General features: G+C 39.4%; 1 protein-coding gene across 3 annotated transcripts; it reads left to right on the top strand.

Annotated features, from left to right (window-relative positions):
• Positions 1 to 5,263: 5,263 nt before the first annotated feature.
• znf281b (zinc finger protein 281b) lies at positions 5,264 to 13,141 on the top strand. Of its 3 annotated transcripts, none has more exons than XM_040039181.1 (7): positions 5,264 to 5,521; positions 7,590 to 8,111; positions 8,422 to 8,535; positions 8,693 to 8,816; positions 9,617 to 9,709; positions 9,823 to 9,941; positions 10,273 to 13,141. In XM_040039181.1, the coding sequence occupies exons 2-7, from the start codon at positions 7,659 to 7,661 to the stop codon at positions 11,893 to 11,895; spliced, it is 2,526 nt and encodes an 841-aa protein (XP_039895115.1). In that variant the 5' UTR covers positions 5,264 to 5,521; positions 7,590 to 7,658; the 3' UTR covers positions 11,896 to 13,141. The 3 variants fall into 3 exon arrangements, with proteins under 3 accessions (XP_039895115.1, XP_039895118.1, XP_039895116.1); XM_040039184.1 differs by having other exon boundaries at positions 5,268 to 5,521; positions 9,626 to 9,709; XM_040039182.1 differs by lacking the exon at positions 5,264 to 5,521 and adding an exon at positions 5,528 to 5,838.
• Positions 13,142 to 19,932: the final 6,791 nt, after the last annotated feature.

Below are 19,932 nucleotides of genomic sequence, written 5' to 3'. Positions count from 1 at the left end.
TTACCAATTGTATATTACTGATATATAAAGTGCAATTACATACATGTTTACACAATGTATTGAAAGGGGGCTTCATGAACTAGTAAGTAATGAAAACTCTGCTGTTTCCATACAACAAGAAAAGGCAATGACACTCAAATAATTCAAACTCTTTTTTTTATATATAGATTTCTACAAACACAACATTGTGCGTTCTCTCACCTCTTCCTTTAACAATGCTCTGAAATGTTTGAGAACTGAGGAGTACTTTTAAACATTTAAGTGTTTTATTGTTCTGTCTTGATAAAAGATTTCAGTTCTTCAGAAGCCCGGGATGTCTTGAGTTGTACTTTCTGTTTCATTATTCAGGAATTACAGACAGGAGGGCTTTGCACCCACACACCCACACCCCTTTTATTACTGAATCAAATCATGTTACTAGAAACACCTTGCAGTTTTTCCTTGTTTTGCTGAAATAAGCAACATCAAAATTGCTCAGAAAGGTGTATATGTTGTTCAGGATCAATAGAGTCTTATATATTTGCCCAGACTTTCTTTCACAATGACCTGTAGTTAATCACTCTCCATTTTTATTACTGAAAGACTGCACTGTTCTGCAATACTATTTATAAAGCAACCATGTTAACCAGTTACTAGGATTTTTCACACAACATTTCCAGACTCCCGTTGTTTCTGTTCTGTATTTTTAGAAGCACCACATTCAAACTGTGGATATTTTTTAAAATGATTAATAAAAAAAAACTATGTTTCAGTATTTGAAATTATACCTTGAAGTATAAGATCCCTGTATTCAGTTTAATGTATGTTTTACAGTGTCACAACTCTTCTGGGAACAGGGCTGTATATATACCAGCGCACACAAACATACAGCATGATCCTGCTCTAATAGTTTGATATGATATTCCTCTTTTTGAATTCAAATGTGAGAATGTGGGATATATATTGAACTTATGAATGAGAAGATTAGATCACATGAGATGATTTCCCTCCCTGCTTGTGTTCTTTAGATCGCGTATCTTTGAGTTACCATGGACCACAAATCTAAATTAATTCCCAAACTATCATATCAAAGCATTTCTTATACTATGCCAACATACAAAGATAAGATAGCTTTGTGTGAGTGCACCGAGTGTTAGGATTTTTGGCTATTAAAAAAAATAATAATTAAGCTGTAAATGATACTTGACTTTAAAAAAAACAAAAACATTTGTGCAATACAGGAAGCCATCATTTACCTGAACCACACACACTCAGAACAAATTTCCATCTAGTAACATTAGCAGGCAGAGCTCTGATGAGTCAGTTTATATGAAAAACAGTAAGAGCATTCGCTATATTAAGTTATCGGATGTAACTGTTAAGTTATTAAACTTTTCTGCTGCAAATCTCTTACGTCACTATCGTACTTGTATTCCAGAAAATTCCTATCAGAGGATTATAAAAGTATAATAAAAAACGTTGTGATTAAGACATAGTTATCAGTTTATTTGTGTAACGACTGAGATGTTTTTTGTCGGCTCAGTCAACAAGAAAACACCCCAAGGTCACAATGAAAAAAAACAAAGTGTCCCTTTTTATTCATATATATATATATATATACTTTATGATATTGGCTGTCAAATGAAAATGCATACGTGGGAGGAAAAAAGCTCTCAAGAATTGCTGTGCAATCAGTCAGAATAACCATTTCTACTCAATGACAAATGCAGTGCTTCGACAACCTAAATAAAGACTCATCACACAACAGAAGAAACGTTCATTTTATTATTATTACTTTTTTATTCAATAGAAAATAAAATGTTCCATAAAGAAATGTTTACCACCACTATTCCACTGCAATAACATTTACACGGGTGATAAAACAGGCTGAGTCAGTAGCTCTAGATTTTTCCAAAGAAATGCTAACCAGCACCTTATCTTTAGAAAATAACAACAATGTGATCTTGACTTTAATTCAAATTTTTTTAAAGCACTGGTTCTCAAATTGCAGCTTATGGACCAACAGCAGGCCTTGGTGATATTTTGTGTGATCAAGACAAGGAAAAAATCCACTACTATTGAATTCCTTAACAGTTCGTGTTAAAGCATGAAAGACTGGGACAAAAATAGAACACTTTTTCCCTTTCTTGGAACTCTTGCTCAACATACAGCTGCTTCAGTAATGATTAAAATATATAAACCAGTTCAAAAAGGACAGTTACTGACATAAACCACTAACCTTTGAACAAGCTCATAAAAAACATTAAATAGTGATTGTGTATTGTCTCTAGGCGGGTTTCAGTTACATGCTGGCTCCCTAAAGTGTCATTCAGTCAACCAACCTTTGGAAAATCACTTTTAAATTATAAATTAAACTAAGTATATTTATTGAAGTCAAGCAAAATTTAACCTTTACACTGAATATTTTTCACGTTACAGACCCTCGAGCTGCAGTGGGTTGAAATTTTAGACTTAATTCATGTTTCTTGTTCTAGTATTTTGAATTCATTGTAACCTCTTAAGTATTTATTTCTTTATATTTTGCTTCTGTGTCTTGATCAATACTTCCATGGGATTTCTGAAGGCCTTGAAAGTTTTTCTTTGGATATTGGCTGTGACTCATTTTCAGTCCACTCTTTGTACCTTAATATTTTTAGAGGAATTTTCTTTCTTTCTTTCTTTCTTTCTTTCTTTCTTTCTTTCTTTCTTTCTTTTTTTCTTTCTTTTTTGTTTGGTTTTGCCAAGCCATTTCACTCTCACCTATGACTCATTCAAGTATATAAAACCATTCACCTAACTCAAGGATAACACATAATTTGTTCTCTTTTCTTTAGCCAAATGTACAGGCAGGCATACAATATCATTTTTGCACCACCATATCATTTAGCTGAAAACTTGCCATATCTCAGTATGGTCTGTTCTTAAAAGACAATTTGAGAAGTAGAAGGCAAAAGAAGAATATTTGCAGACCTAAAAACCTATCTACAGCAGATGATACCTGAAAGTTGAGTCCTGAAGAAATAAGGAGGCTGCAAAATGCAAAATTACACAACAGCTGTACTTAAAATCAGTGGCAACAGGTCTTATGGAGTGATGAATCTACATTTCAGATTTCTGGTGTAAATCATCTACAGTGTGTATGGAGGAGGTCAGAAGAGAGGCACAACCATGAGTGTCGATAGCCATCTGTAAAACTCGGTGCATTTCTACCAGTGGTGTTGGGGGATCTTGTCGAAATTGATTAAATTATGAGTGCAGAAAAGTATTTTTAGATTCTGATCCATCACGTAATACCTTCTGGAAAACATCGGATTGGCAACAGCTTCATTTTTCAGCATGAAACACATTGCCAATGCAGTAAAAGCATACCTTAATGGAAAAAAAAAACATACAGTGGAACACCATCAGTCATGTATTGGCCTCCCCAGAGCCCAGAGCTTAAAAGTTATTGAAGCACACTGGAATCATCTTGACAGAGAACGGAACAAAAGACAGCCAACATCCAAAACAGAGCTTTAAATGTCCTTCAGGAAGCCTGGAGACAAACTCCTGAAGACTTTTCTAACAGTGTGTTGAAAAGGAAAAGTGGTCATCAGTGTTGGTCAAGTTACTTGAAAAAAGTAATCAGTAACTAATTACCGATTACTTTCCCAAAAAAGTAATCCCGTTACTTTACTGATTACTTATTTTCAAAAGTAATTAATTACTTAGTTACTTAGTTACTTTTTAAAAACACGATTTACAACCTGAATAGGTGATAAAGCGATAGATCTTTCAGCCCAATTCTATTTTTTCTACATAATCCATCATACAAAATGTAATCAAATGGAAACGTCTCTTTTTAAAACTTGTTTTATTAGTTTTAATCTTTTAACTTTATGCATCAAGCAAAAATTTAATTATATGCAACATTCTCTGACTGGAAGAAATTTGTTTAACATTTAAACTTATTTTGTGCACATTCCAGCACATAAAATAATTTTTTTTGTGTGTTTACACTCACTCTTTCAAATAGATGCAAGTAAAACACAGCAGAAAAAAAATAACATCAAAGACTAGCGGCCCTGTTGCTCTATTTTCAGCTGTAAAGCAGGACTGGCGTAGGTGGAGGTTTGCCCTGGTGCAGGTGTACCGCAGCGGTCAGTGGAAGAATCCGTGAGTTTCTCTGTGAGTTTCCCATTATGTGGTAGTGTACTCCCGGTGCTTGCTTGGAAGTTTAGGGTTTGTTTTTTTTTTTGCTGTAAAAAGAAGTTTTCTTCTCACGCACAACGGACACTAATGTTTTTGTCACTTTTTATGGAATCAAACTCAAAGTAAGGTCAGTACTTCCACGCTTTAAACGCTGCACGCTCATACTATCTCCCGCACTCGATATATGATCCATTGTTGATCTGCACACAGCTGTTGTCACGAACGTCGCACTCGCTTATGTCACTGTCATGAGGCATCCTCGCAAAAAAAATCACGGTTTTAGTAACACAGTAACACAGCGTTCCTACGGGAAAGTAAAGGTAATGTAATTACCGTTTTTGCAATAGTAATCCCTTACTTTACTCTGAAAAAAGTAATCAGATTACAGTAACGCGTTACAAGTAATGCGTTACTGCCCATCTCTGGTGGTCATACTAAATATTGACTTTCAAGCTTGTTAGGACTGTACAAACTCTTACACCATAAAAACGTTTTGTGATTTCTATGATTTCTATGCTTTCTGTTGCCAAACCTGAGATAAATGACAAGAATTAACACAATGACTGGCAAATGAAATTAATTAAGTTGCTACTGAAGTTGTACTGTTCTCTCATTACAAAGCAATAATAAGTTGGGAAACCTTGGGTCCAAGAATTTAGGCATATGTTACTTTAAATATCATACTAAACACAGCTGAAGACCAAGCCCACACAGTATGTAAACAGCACTCCCAAACCGTAGCAGCCTGCCACATGTCGACGACATAAACCGCCACACTCCAAACTCTAATCAGGAACAGCTCAAGAGCCAAAGGACAAATACCATGTCCTCAGGCTGGAGTCATGCTGATCGTCATCTATGGGGCTGCTTTCTTGCATTTGCGCAATAACTCTAAAATTCTAAACATGCTGTGTCAGAGTTATGCTGAAAAACGTGTTTTCTTTTGTTGCAGCAGATAGCTTGTGTTGTGAAGTGCCACAAAGTGCACATCAAACCATGTATATTAAAATGTGTGTCAAAGGAGTTGAAAGTATCCTTTAACATAAGCATTAACCCAATTAGAACGGTCGCAGATCTACACTTAAACTCTCATTATAGTGAGGCAGTATCGTTATACGCTTCTGTAATGCACGGAGTTTCTAAAGCAGCATAGTTGAGCACCTCTGAAACCTCAGCAGCACTTCGCCTGTCTCCTCTCACGACCCGTCCGCGACACCCATAATTCCCCGCGCCAGGACAAGATGGAAGAAAACAGCGACCGCCGGAGAACAATGTTTTGGCAATAAAACCCCAAAGCGGCGATTACAGAGAGAATACGGGCACGTTTGAAATCAGCTGCGGTCATGTGTAGGTGAGTGGGAAATTAAATTGGTTTTTAATCGGAGCGATTTTCTCTTAGGACTTTGTAGAGATTCGTGCGAACGATTGTCTGGCTCGGCGCAAACGGGGGATGCACGGAGAGCCAGCATCATTGTTTCTCTTCCACGGGCCGTAATGCGGGTTTTCAGTCGGGGCAGCTAACGGCTAACGAGCTAGCTCGTGGCAAGTTGATTGTTATAAACACAGCTGCTGCAAAGCACGCAGTTTTCATGTAGCTCGGTTATTAGGTCGGAAGTCCGCATGTACGAGGGGAAACGGGGAGGAATTATTTGATATCAGACTGTCCCGGTGAGCATTGTGTGGTTTTAATTGCAGCTAAAGTTAGCTATCAATAAACGGAGCGCCAGCGTCGCTCGCAGCCAGACAGATTTGATTTCACGAGCGTCATCAAAGCTGGGGAATTGGAGAATGAGCGTTTCGTTTCGCTGAGCTCACTTCAAAGCCAGCGTCCGTTTTAACTTCACGTTATTAGCCATTTCTTGTATTTTCCTGCCCAAAACGTGCCAGTTCACTTTTTAAAAAGCTCCCTACAAATAATGAAACTGGTTAATTTCATAAATATTCACCTTGATACCATTAAATCAGCGGTGCTGTTTTAGCGTGAGCTAGCTTGATAGCAACTATAGGTAACATGCTAAAAGATTATATTTCTTATCAAATTATGAATTGCTGACCACACACACGGTTATTTGGAGTCCTGTAACTCTGGGTATTGCTGTGACTTTTATTTGAGGGGCTGATTTTTCGTTTCTGGGGCATTTTTAGGCGATTGTTTTGATTGAGGTCGCAGAGATGCGTTGTCTCATTGTGGTTAGTCGAGTAGCTAACTATGCTAACTAGCTGGCTAACTACTATGCATCACAAAAGCTCATCCGCTTTCTGTTGAACAGCAGTGTCACGTAGCCAAATGGTCAGCTGGTGCAGACCAAACAATAAATTCTTACTCTGCTTGTTCTCCACAAACACCGCGCTTACAGTCCCCCGACTGTGTCTGCGTAAAATCACTCCTAATGTTTGGCACGATTTGACCTAAATATCGTTTGTTTTAGGCAAGTGTACTCAGCCGATTAATTTGCCAGTACTGCAGTCCAGTGCCTCCAGCTTTTGCGCTCATGCTGGGTTTATTAGTCAGAGATGCAAGCGGTGTGGTCCAGCATGCATCAAAGTGCAAAACAATAGGGATGCACGTCTAAGCGATCAAGCTACTACGCCGATTTTATTTTGGCTGCCGTCCAAGTCACATGTGGAGTCAGATGTAGAACAATAAGTGAGGAGGATTAAATATTTCAGATACAATCTTTGAATTTTTTTCACCTCCTCCTGCTGGTATTGAATAGAAATGGTGTGGTTTTAGTGCCCCCTCAAAAAAGCTTAACAGTTTTGGGGTTTCTATGACTTTACTTCACTAAGCTCACATGCATTTATATTAATCCTTACCATGTCTTTTCTGGTATATTCAGAAAATACCTGTATTCCTTTATGTAAAATCAAAAATCTTCATTCACACAATTTTCAAACTTAAATTTCTTGATGAAACCTGTCAAATTCTGTGGTATATTGAGTGTGTTGATGCAAGTTATTATAGAGTAATTCAGTCTATTGTTGTAATAGATGTTTTATTATGCTTGGTTGTAAATTATAAAGTGAGGTATTTGTTTTAAGTTAGACATATCGCACGATTTAAATTTTTTTCCATTTGGAAACTGAATATATTTGTGCAAATCATACCCTGAGGTTTTCAGTTATCAAACCCAGTGTTTTGGTCAGTCCTAGAAAATTATGTAATAAATAAAAGGTTTAAAAATTTAGAGGTTATTATAGGGCACAAAGGCTTTTGTATAATTTGGTAATTAGCCAATATGTAGGAATTATTTAATCAATAATGGTTTAATTTGTTGTAGCTCTGCTTTGTAGCTGTTATAGATTGAGGAAGTGATGCTGTGATAAGGACACACATCAAAATGAAGTGGTTTGTTTGGATCTGTGAACTCTCGTGCCTGTTATCATGAACACAGCTTTTTATCTGTTCTCCCTTTCAGGATATTCTCCTCCTGCATTCCTTTTTAGATTAATTACCCTCCTCCCCTGCACAAAGGAAACCTACCACCATGAGTATTATTCAGGACAAGATAGGCAATGAGTTTTTGCGAAACGGAGGCATGGACCCCAATTTTGCACCAGGTATGCTTATGTTCAGCCACTTACCACCAGTCACCAGCTTTACACGGCTGGCCTCGCAGTCCGTCATGGGCGAGTTGCCCCAGGAGATGATCCTGAAGAAAGAACGTGACTCGCCTCCAGAACACCAGGGCGGCACCGCTGCAAACACAGGGGGCTTCCTTCACAGCATGGGCATTAAGCAGGAGCGGCCAAGTGAGCTGGATTACCGTATGCCCCTCTACGGCGTGGGTGGAGCACAGGGGGTGAACTGTGGTGGAGGGGGCGCGGGGAAGAGTGGTACCGACATGGCAGATATGTCTTTTGGAACCCACCACCAAAATCACCAGAACATGCTCCTGCATGACCTCAGCCTCAGCAATGTCCGCACCCTTGGAGAACCGGTGAGATGGGGTTGCTTTTTTTTAGATATTATTTCAGATTTATTGTTGTTTAGTTTAGTGTAAAACTTTCCAGTTTCCTTGTTTCTGCTTGGTTTCTTCCCTTTACTTTCAGGGAGGAAATTTTCATATAATGGTGCCTGGTTGGCTGTGACAGCAGTGATAACAGCCATCTGTTAACTGCGTGTATCAGAATCAGAATATTTTATTAGTCCCTAAGGAAATTATGTGGTTACAGTTGCTCAAAGATAATAAGAACCACAATGAACTGAACTAAATTAAATAATCCAATGCTTGTTGTGTTTGCCTTTAGATGTCTGGGAGACAAGTTAAAGAGCCAAAAGAGTCGTCAGGTAGAAGAGGACGGAAGAGCAATGGAGATGGACAGGGAGGCAAAGCTCGAAGGAAACGCAGTGATGCTGCAAAGGTCGGTGACTTTTCTAGACTCATTATACAAGAAAATGATGTGCATTGTTAGTTGAAAGGTATCCTACAGTGTTGATTCAAATCAGCAAATTATTATTATTATGAGCTTATACTCATGTTTTTTGTATTTTGTTTCTGTGTTTTTTTCCCCCTTCTAGAACTTGATGCTGGATGCAGATGGAGCCTGCCTATCCCCCAACTCTAAACCACATATCTGTGAGCACTGTAATGCTGCCTTCCGCAGCTCCTACCACTTGCGTAGACACGTGCTCATACACACAGGTGAGAGACTTTCAGTGCTTCTTGGCACTGTTTTCATGCATTTAGACAATAAATACATTCAAATGATTTTTTTTGTTGAAGTTGCTTTGCAATGCTTTAAGTTGGGGGGATATGAAGTGATGAGAGATGCAAAAAGGATGCGTTAAATCAGTAACAGAACAGAGAAAGCTACAAGTGCCTGTTTCTTGTGTCTCTTTGCTTTATAACACATCTGAAGTTTGTATAAATCACATAGCTCCAGATTCATTTCAAGGTAGCTGGAATCTACCATTAGGGGTAAAGATCTGTTACCAGAATTTGAGGAATGAAAATGAAATTTGGATTTGTGATGTGATGGATCTACACATGTGGCGTTGTGCTCTTCACCACAAGCACCTGGGGCCTCTTTTGAAACCAGACAGTCACTAAAGCCAGCGTTGAGTCACGGATTACTCATGTCTATCTGGAAATCTTAATCATTCTCTGTGCTGGGAATTCCTTACTTAGCTCATTGAAGTAGAACTCATAAACCATTTAATGGAAAATCCATCCAATATGATTTTTATTTTGAAACCATTTCCTTGTTTTTCCATTATTACAGACTTTGATTTGTAATAGCATCTTTGCAATGCTATATCTGTAATGCAGTGCAGTTTCTCAAACATGCTAATATGTTGTTATATCTACTGGTTACTGCACGTCTCTCACAGGTTTCTTTATATTTCCGCAACCCGACCAGAATAGCATAGATTTTATTGTGACTTCAGTTATGGCGCGGGCTGGGATTTAATTAATGTGGTGAGCGGATGGTTGTACTCTTGACTGCACAGGTGAGAGGCCTTTCCGGTGCAGTCAGTGTAACATGAGCTTCATTCAGAAGTACCTGCTCCAGCGGCACGAGAAGATTCACAGTGGTGAGTCCCGACACAGTAACTCAAATAAATGGCTCTACCAGAACAGCGTGTTTACTTTGTAAACTTGTTGGGAGTTGCACAGACCCTGATGCTGTCACTGCTGTATTTTTCAGGGGAAAAACCTTTCAGCTGTGACCAGTGTAACATGCGCTTTATCCAGAAGTACCACATGGAGAGACACAAAAGGACACACAGTGGCGAGAAGCCATATCGCTGCGACACCTGCCAACAAGTAGGCACTTTGTAGTCTCTCTGTCTCTGTTTAGTTTTGTGTACATTTCCTTGAGCTTTTAAATATGTTTGAAATCCTTTTCAGTTGTGCATATATTATCATAATTTGCATCTGAGCATTTATATCTAAGCCACTCTTAAGCCCTGGTCTTAATGGGATTAGCCGTATCACACAAGAGGTCAGCGAATATAAAGTTCTGTTGTTCAAATTCAGTGGTTATGTTCCCAGCTGCTTACCACTGCAGTGTATTTTCTGTTAAAATTTCAAAAAGGGGATTTTAGAGATCCTAATGTCCATCAGCGGAGACTAAACCCACATTTCTCTCTTTTAGTTTTTCTCAAGAACAGACCGGTTACTGAAGCACAAACGGACTTGTGGAGAAGCCATAAAGAAGGGCCTAGACCCAAGCATGCTGGAGCTCAGCGAAGCGGAGCTAGGCCAGGGCAGCTATTCACTCACTCAGGGAAACTCTACCACCTCTGGACGCAGGAGAGCAAAGTCCAAAAATGGGGAGGGCAGCGAACGCAAGAGAAAGAAGAATGCCTCGGCGGCAGCGGCCTCATCTTCTGGGGGGATGGCCCGTGACTTGGGCCTGCAAGATTTCAGCATGGACCCCTCGGGCTCTGACCAGGTCATGCCGGGACGTACTCCCAAATTGGTGTTTAAAAAGGCTGGCCGTAAGGGACTTGATAAGGGCCTCCTTTCTCTGGAAGATGGTTCTGATGGACAAAAACTGTTGGGTCAGAAGCCCAGCTCCATGGATCACGTGGAGGCTTCTGGCCTAGATAACATGGGTCTGCTTCAGGGACCCGGGGGCAACAAGCAGGGGCCCACCACCAGCAGCAACTATGACGATGCAATGCAGTTTGTGAAAAAGCGGCGCTACCTCCATGCAGTTAACAATGACTTTGGAGCTGGCTCCCTGCACATGGCATCCCAGGGCAGTAGCGTAATACAGGGCTCCCTGGGACCTGAGCCCACCCTGGCCATGCTAGACTCCTCGCCGCTGGAACTGAAGCACGACAAGTCGGGCATTCCAGATGAGGTATTGCAAAGCCTGCTAGACCATTATAGCCATAAACCAGAGGGAACACACCACCATGATGTGACTTTTGACCTGTCAGACCACCCACACCATGTGGACCTTCAGCCAGCAGCTCCTGTTACTCCGGAGTTGGAGGATGACTCGCCGAATGGTGGTGACAAAACGGCAGTGATGAGCGAGTACTCAAAGTTCCTCCTGCAGGCTCTGGAACGCACCAGCCATAGCGGACCCTTCCCCAGCCTCGGTGCAACAGGGCCCTTCCCGCTCCTCTCGAGCAGCTCCAGTCCCACAGGGCCCCTGTTCTCTGACAAACACGTGTACACCACATCCCCACTGGACTGTGGCTACCCGCCTGCTGTCCCCTCCCCACTGCCCATCGCTGCTCCTTCATCAACCTCCTCCTCGTCCTCCTCAAAATCCCACTATGGTATGCTCGTTGGATCCCCCTCCCAGACAGGCTACCACCTAAGCTTGGAATCTGCTAGCCACCAGCAGCTGACTCCATCTCAGGAGCTCACTGAGCAGTTGGAGAAGCAACACTCACCTGGCACCTTCAACCTACCTCCCCAGGACCTCACTGCCCCGGCAGAGAGCTCCAAGGGGCAGCAATCCAAGGCTGGAGGAAGCGCTCCAGCACCCACAAATGGCTCCACCTACCCAGACCTGTCCCCACTGAACCCCCCGAAAGAAACCACATACCAGATTGAGAACTTCGCCCAAGCCTTTGGCTCCCAATTCAAGTCAGGACGTCGGACCCCTCTGAGCTACGGCAGTGATCCTGGGACAGAGGTCGACCATCGAATACGGACTCCAGTGTCAGAATTCTCAGGGTATACCAGTTTGTTAGCTGACATCAGTGAGCCAGTGAGTACAGGATCAAAAACCCCGACAAGCCAAAGTTTCAGATAAGGGTCAAACGAGGTGTATCCAGTAAGGGGGGGGCTGTTCTGTTACTGTTCATAAAAGCCCCCCTCCACCATCCTAATTTTGTTCTTGTAGCAAACTTTTTTTTTTTTAACACTGCCATTAAATGTTAATACAGAAATGACCAGGGAGGGTCTTCCATGGCCTCAAATGCAATTTTTAAAAAAAAAAATCATTTTTATTATGTAGTCGCTTAATTTTCTGTTCAAGAGTAGTGATTTTTGATATGAACGTACCGTAGATATAAATGTAATTTAAAACATTTAGATGGTAGCTATGAACTTGCTGTTGTTTTTTTTTTTTTTTGTTTTTTGTTTTTTTTCTTCATCTTCTGTACCCTTGTTTTACCAATCATCATACAATTGTAAAGTAATAATAGTGTTGATGATTTCAGTAATAATAACATTTGTGTCAGGGAAAGGCCCAGAATTCAAATGGCAAAAAAAGTATATATTGTCTGTTACAAGAAACGTATTAACTCAGGAAAATAGGCAAAATTGTGTAATAAGACTTTGTATTATGAGATGCAATTAGCACAGTTTTACAGGTATTCTTGATACTTCAAAGCTTTGATTTTTTTTTCTTCGTTTTTTTTTGGGAGGGGTGGGTTTATTTAACTTGTCAGAACAACGAATTACAATAGGTGATCATCTATGGTTTCTACTGCGTATAGCTTTGTCGAGATTATGGTACTGTTTTGTAAATGTGAAGACATTCACATTATTATTATTATTTTTTTTTTAGTTGAGCGCCACATGTACATCAGTTAGGATGATTTGTAGCAAAGTCTAGTGCATTGTTTTCACACCGCTCTGAAGTGAAGAGGATGTTTGAACATCACTGATTGGTCAGTGTCAGTTGATGAAGTCTGTGCAAACACTCTCTGCTTCTGCGCAGCAGCTTGGTTGTCGAAGTAACTCTGCACCACCGTTACAGCCATCTGTTTTGAGAGTGAACGCCAGTCTCTGTGATCTTTTCAATGTGCTGTTGCAGAAGTGATTTTAACTTCTTTTTTTCCCTTTTCTTTTATTTTTGGGTTATTTTCACCACTTTTCTACTCCACTCCTTGCTGTTCATTTGTGTCAGTGGAATGAAACAAGCACTTTTAAAAAAAAAAAAAACAAATCATCATTGGAAACAACAATAACCCATTCAATTTGCATATGTGATACGTCATTATTATGCTAATGATCATTAATATTATTTTAAGAGGAGAAAACTGTGAATGGGATTTGGGGAGGGAGGGATAGAAGGGTGGGTAATGGGGAGGGAGGGAGGTGAGGGTGGGTTATTTGATGGGCTTTGATAGGGTTTGACTAGGCATGACCGTGGGCATTTAAATGTATTTTGATGTGATGCCTTTCTCAAGGCTAGAAGATTTTGGGTGGGGGGGTTGGGTTGTTTTTTTGTTTTGTTTTTTATTTTTTATTTTGTTACGGTTTTTCGGGTGATGTTAAAAAAAAAAAAAAAAAAAAGATTTGCCATAATTTTTGTTATACAATATTTTGAGAGTACCTCTTTGTATTTAAGTGTTTTCGAGAGATGGGCTGACATGCTGGAACCCCTATATCTTTAAACGTATGAGTATGTTGACAGCATACTTTTACCATCTTATTTATTTTTCGCTAGTCACAACTGACTTTGCAGATTTCTTGTTTTTTGTTTTGTTTTCTTTTTTTTCTTTAAGGCAAGTAATCACCGGACCTACAGCCAATCCCTCTCATTTGTTATGATTTGCTTAAAACACACTGATGTAGTAACTCCAAGGAATCGGTTCGGTTATACAGTTAAGAAAGAGAAAAAGTTATGTCCACCTCCCTTCCCCATAAATGCAGCCCTGCACTCGCAAGAATAAACAATGGCCTTCTTTGTCTTCCGTGGCTAAAGCCATTTTGTCCCGGCAGCCAGGGTTGATATTTAATTTAGTTGATTTCCTGTGAGCTGTAGCCCCCCCTCCTCTTTCCTTTTCCTATGTCTGTGAGCTCCACAGCCAAGAGACTTTGAAGCTGCTCAGATCACAGGGAACAAAGACTGACTGACCAGCCACTTCACTCCAAACACACACTATGCTTTTAAAGTAGAGGGGAATAAAAGAAAAAAAGAGTGGGTGAAATGGAGGGGGGGGGAAAAGACAAAAAGATTGACCTAAATATACCTCATATCACTAAAGCATAAAAAAAGAAAAAAAAAGCAGGGACACGCGTTTCATGTATGTAGTGGGAATATTTGTAGTATAGTTTCGACATATTGTATAATCATTTAACACTGCCTGTGTTTACAATAATAGAGCAAATGACTCATCAAAATGCAAATGTATTTCTTTCTTTTTTTTTCTGTAAAAAAACATCCACGCCAAGCAGTGTTGCATTATAGATGCCTCATAGAACATTCATTTTTCTCATGTTATATCCCTTATTTTTGCTACTTGCCATAATGTGTTTTGATATGATCTCTAGAAGGATATTGTTTACAAAAATGTACAAAAACACTAAAAACGTGTGTTCATTTTTTTTTTTAAATTTTTTTTCCTTCAGTATGCATGATAAAGACATTTTTTTTGTATGGCTTTTTTTCTGACTGTCACCTCAATACCAAATTTTGTAGCAGAGGCCTCCCCGTTCCTTTGTCTTATTTGTTCTAGACCCCATGTGATACGATTTCCCAGGCTGTACCTGTTATTGAGATGATGAACGGATTAGAGAAGCCAATAAAAACTTTTTGTTACAAAAAATAGCACATTTGTCGTTATGTCTCCCAGAAGTATCAAAATCCAAAAGATTCCTCAATACTGTTGATTAGAAATGCTTATTGATAAGGATCAGTACATGGACTAGAAGAATTTAACTTCAGATATCAGTACTATATCAAAGCAGGCTACTGTATTCACATAAATATAACTGGGTGCTTTTAACTATTCAGATTCTGGTGGCATAATAACAGCTATTGGCCCTCTTATGTAGTCCATGTCTACTGAATTTAAATAGGAGCAAATATATTAGTACTTACCGACATTAAATAACGCACTAGAAGCTTCCATTTCAGCAAACAAGGAACTGGGTTTGTAAATACAGTTTACCGTCTCTGATGCGATCCCTCCACGGATACGATTAAATTTTTTGTTACAGTATTATTTGACAAGAGGCTCTGCTGCCAGACGATGGGGGCGAGTTATAATCTCGTTGATATATTCCCATGTTTGCTTCCATATAGCCTTCGTGCCACATATGCTAATTCCCATGCCCGTAAACTGTTATCTGTATCGGACGTATGAGCATTACCAGGTGATTCTAGGTCTCGCCACTTCTCTGAATAGTGAGCGGTGGTGAGAAATATAAAGTAAATAATTTTCTGACATGCAATCCAAAATTTTTCAGAGCTATGCTCTTGCCTGGTAATAGGATGCAAAGGGTTGTCATAAATATACCCAATGATAATTGATGGAAAATAATGGCTTTCAGTCTCAAAAGGCCAGTATTATGTAAATACCTGAATGATGAATGGGGAGTTGTCAAAAAGCTTGTAAGCGAATGATGAAGGATCACTTATAGTGTGAAAATTATGTCAAGCTCATCACCTAATTACAATCACAGAGGACTCTGGACTAACACATCATGGCTTTCCAAATGTTGGAACCAGATATGACATAAGATACGATGCAGCACACAGGTTTGTGGCCTCCAGTTTTAAAGCCTCAGGTTTAAGTTCACAGTTTCTGCTACATTGGTGTTTAGAGGTCAGAATACAGTTATGTGTAGACGGCGTTGACACATTGCACAGACACAAATGCCTGCCAATTAGTCCTTATATGGAAACAAAATACTAGAATTTCAGTAACCAAAACCTGAGCACTGATTTGTTGATCAATCAGCTACCAGAATTAACTACATAGCAACCCAACCCATTTATCATATGAGTGCATAAAACACTAACATGGTCAAGAGATTCAACACACTCCTGAGACTGAAATAGACTGAACACCTGTTCAAATGAAGGGTAAATCAGCTTGTGACCAAAAGACAATGGCTTTTTAACACAGGACATGTGTGCAGTGACTGACTCATGTTTGGAGCTATACTCTTTGTGTCAATGGATGTTTTGGAAGAATGATCTTTGACACATCATACTTCCAGATTTGCAAGCCTACGTCAAAAAGCAGTAAAGCTATTTTAATGGTGACTTATGTGATATTATTTGAGTTATGAACTGTGATGCTGCATTATTGGCTGGCGGAAAAAAAAAATCAAACCAATCAGTTGAGGAGCCTTCAAGGACAAGGGTTCTTCAAGATAATGATTAGCGCTGACTTTTTGTGCCAAGCTGTTATCACCCTCCTTCCCTTTCATGAAAATCATGTTCTTAATCACAGTCATCATAGGTGGGATATGTGTCACTGTCAGGAGAAACACCTTGGGTGGGGATACGGATGCGCAGAGTTATAGGTGACTTTGGACTTAGATTTTGCAAGAGGTTTTGCTGTTATTGCCGCGTAGTCATGGCATGTCTACAAAACATTCTGGCAAAACACGTAGCTGGCAAAACACGTACCTACGTAGTGTGCAAATGCAGGTAGATATCTGCATTTGCACGCACACTAATCAGACAATAAAGAGACAATAAACAGTTCATATAATTCTGTAGTTCATGACTAAACCCATATGGAAAATATATATATAAATCTTATAAAGTTTTTATCTGTCTTGTATGAAACTTGTATGAAAAGCATACAAGAGTGGAAACACGTATAAGATCCCTTGAAAAATTATACAATGAAACTTGTATGTTTTGTATACTTACTAAAAAAATATATGAAAGTAATGAGAAAGTGGCCACTTTCATGAGTAAATCATATATGTTTTTACTATTTCTTTTCCATATGGGAAGACTCACTCAAGAAACAAGTAGTAACATTATTCATCAATATAACATTTCTGTTTGCATTAGTCAGATTTATCTATGTTTTTAGTAAAGATTTTGCAAATGGACACATTCAGTAACATGCAAAAGTCTCGAGCCACCTCTTGATTCATTTGGACGTTGGCTGATTTTTCACTCATTTCCAGTTGTTGTATCCGAACATTTCAGAGGAATCTTTTTGTTTGTTTTGTCACTTAAAACTAATTTATAGATTATTTAAACATCAAAAAAGCAAGTGTTGTGTCTACACATAACAGACAACTTAGCAAAGAACCCATTTTAAATTATGTCTTTAGCCACTATATTTTTTATTCAACAAAAGGACTTGATGTTACAATCCCTGATAATGCATCGCTTCAAATGGAGAAAGTCTTCCCCCTAATGTGATAAATATAAACTTGTGGACGGTACTTTTGGCCATCTTTTTTGGTCCTGTTCTACGCTTACAGCCTTTTGGACTAGTATTTTTAGTTTCTATAGCATTGTTTACAACAGGCAACTGTATCCTGACTGTCTTATGGTGATCCTGGGCTGCTCCAGTGACTCCTTGGCACTTCCCTTTGCTGTTCAACAGGCCCTCATGTTTGGTATGGTGATTGCCAAACGTCTGATTCTGGGGGAGTGGAAATCTGCCTCCCCTCCCTGCTTCAAGAGGTGGCTCGAGGAGATGGTCTCCTGTTTATACCTGGAAGAAATTCGGTTCTCTACGTCTGATTCCATGGAGAAATTCAGGAAGATGTGGGGGCCCTTTATAGACCACATTAAGAAGGACAGTTCACGCCCTGGGTCCTGACCACGTTGTTTTAAGTGCTTTCATTCTGAGCTGTTGCCCATAACTGTTATTGCATAACAGACATATTGCATAATTGTTATCGGCTCCTCCTATCAATCTTTGGATTTGATCTTGTGGATTGGACTCACTGGATTGTGAGTTGTTTGACATGTATACCAGTTGCTTTTTTTCTTCTCTGCTGTTCTTAATAAGTGCTGGCCGTGTACCCTGTTGTGGGGTTTGTTGCTCTGGTTTTTTTTGTTTTTGTTTTGTTTGTTTGTTTGTTCCTGTTTTTTGTTTTTGATTTTTTTTTTTGTTGTCTTTATTGTCTGTGTTCCTCTGTCCCGCTGTTTGTGAATGTGTAAAAATTTTGAAACTTGCAGAAATAAATACATAAAAAAAAATGGTCTTGAGGAATGGCTACTATGAGAAAAGGCAGCCTGGAAACTTTACCAATGGGACACATCGTTGTGTGCCTCAACTCCACAGGGTGTTTCGGTCTTTTATCACAAGCTATAATGCCATTTTTAGTTTCTTTTTAACTTCCCTGGTTAGGTTTTGGGATTAGAAAACTGATCTAGATTTTAATATTAAAACTTTAGGACACATCATCAGTAGTGGACCTTGGATTCATTAGGTGTTTCAGCCTGTCTTAAAAACAAAACATTTATTCCCATAAACTCCACTTAGTTTTTTTGTACCAACAAGGTGAGTCCAAAATACAGCGGTGTGAAAAAGTGTTTCCTGAGTTGTTATTGTTTTGTATGTTTTTCACACTAAAGTGTTTCAGATCATCAAGTAATTCAAAATATTTGACAATGAGAACACAAGTAAACACAAAAGGTATTAATTATTAAAAGTAAAAAAAATTAAAAAAAAAAATCCTAACCTACATGGCCCTGTGTGAAAAAAGCGGTCTTTATGATATCCAAGACTTTTGGGAAAATACTCAAAAAATACCTGTGGATTGATGAGACACAAGTTAAATGTTTGAAAGGTTTGTGTCCCATTGCATCTGGTGTAAAATTAACACAGCATTTCAGAAAAGGAACTTCATACCAACAGTAAAATACGATGGTGGTAGTGTGATGGTTGGGGCTGTTTTGCTGCCTCAGGACCTGGAAGGCTTGCTGTGGTAAATGCAATCATAAATTCTTCCTGATGGAGAATGTCCAGCCATCTCTTTATGACCTCAAGCTGAAGGGGACTAATAACAGTAACAGACTGAACTAATTAAATTATACAATATATTAGTTTCATTAGAAAATTGTACTTTGTAGTCAGTATAAACTTATAATGATATAAGTTTGCATATGATAGAATACTGCATGATGACCCTTTGATGACTTAGACCAGGGTGGGCAATGTCAGTCCACGACTTGGCTGGTGTCCCTGCAGGTTTTAGATCTCACCTTGGGTCAACACACCTGAATCACATGATTAGTTCGTTACCAGGCCTCTGGAGAACTTCAAGACATGTTGAGGAGCTAATTTAGCAATTTAAATCAGCTGTGTTGGTTTGAGGACACATCTAAAACCTGCAGGGACACCGGCCCTCGTGGACTGAGATTGCCCACCCCTGACTTAGACTGTTGTTCACTACAAGACTTGTTCTGTTCTCTTTATAAGTTTCTTCCCACAGCGATAATAAGAGCTGAACAAGCAGTTTCACTCCCTACCAGGAAGAGGAGACCTGAACACTCTTATCTTCACTCCCTAACAAGAAGAGGGGCTGCTTCCTTCAGAATCTCACACACATACACCTACATACGCATCAACATTCCTCTGTCTACGAACAGACGTATTCACTATTGTATTACCCTTGTATATAAATAAAGACAGGAGCAATCTCAGAGCGCACATCATAGGGCCCCCACTCTTGTGTGAGCGCTCTGTGGCCGCCCTTGCAAGTAAAATCTGCAGTGTGTGTGTGTCTCCACTCTCGGACTCTCAGCTGAAGAAGTGTCTTTAGAATACATCTCTTGACAATTAGAAAGTTCACAAAATATAAGAAATAGCTCTAATATATACAAATAGCTCAATTGACCTGATCTGATTCAATCTGAATCTGATTGAGATGTTTGTAGCCTGACGTTAAAAAGGCGATTCATGGTCAAAAACGCTCCGATGTGGCTGAATTACAACAATTCTGCAAAGATAAGATAAGTGGGCCAAAATTCCTCCACAGCACTGTAAAAGACTCATTGCCAGTTATCGCAAAGGCTTGATTGCAGTTGTGGCCGCTAAGGATGGCGTAACCAGTCATTATGTTTAGGGGGCAATCACTTTTTCATACAAGGCACTGTAGGTTTGGATTTGGTTTTCTTTCCCCTTAA

The sequence above is a fragment of the Simochromis diagramma genome, unplaced genomic scaffold, assembly GCF_900408965.1.
Source record: "Simochromis diagramma unplaced genomic scaffold, fSimDia1.1 OVJJ01000402.1, whole genome shotgun sequence".
In the NCBI taxonomy this organism is placed as follows: domain Eukaryota; kingdom Metazoa; phylum Chordata; class Actinopteri; order Cichliformes; family Cichlidae; genus Simochromis; species Simochromis diagramma.
Note: the sequence above shows the minus strand (reverse complement) of the source record. Positions and strands in the feature narration are given on the sequence as shown.

Bases quoted from the DNA above. Each gene is read 5' to 3' on its own strand.
- znf281b (XM_040039181.1), top strand. From the start codon at position 7,659: ATGAGTATTATTCAGGACAAGATAGGCAATGAGTTTTTGCGAAACGGA. The intron at 8,817-9,616 runs GTGAGAGACTTT...GTTGTACTCTTG, and splicing joins ACACGTGCTCATACACACAG to ACTGCACAGGTGAGAGGCCT. The intron at 9,710-9,822 runs GTGAGTCCCGAC...TGTATTTTTCAG, and splicing joins GCACGAGAAGATTCACAGTG to GGGAAAAACCTTTCAGCTGT.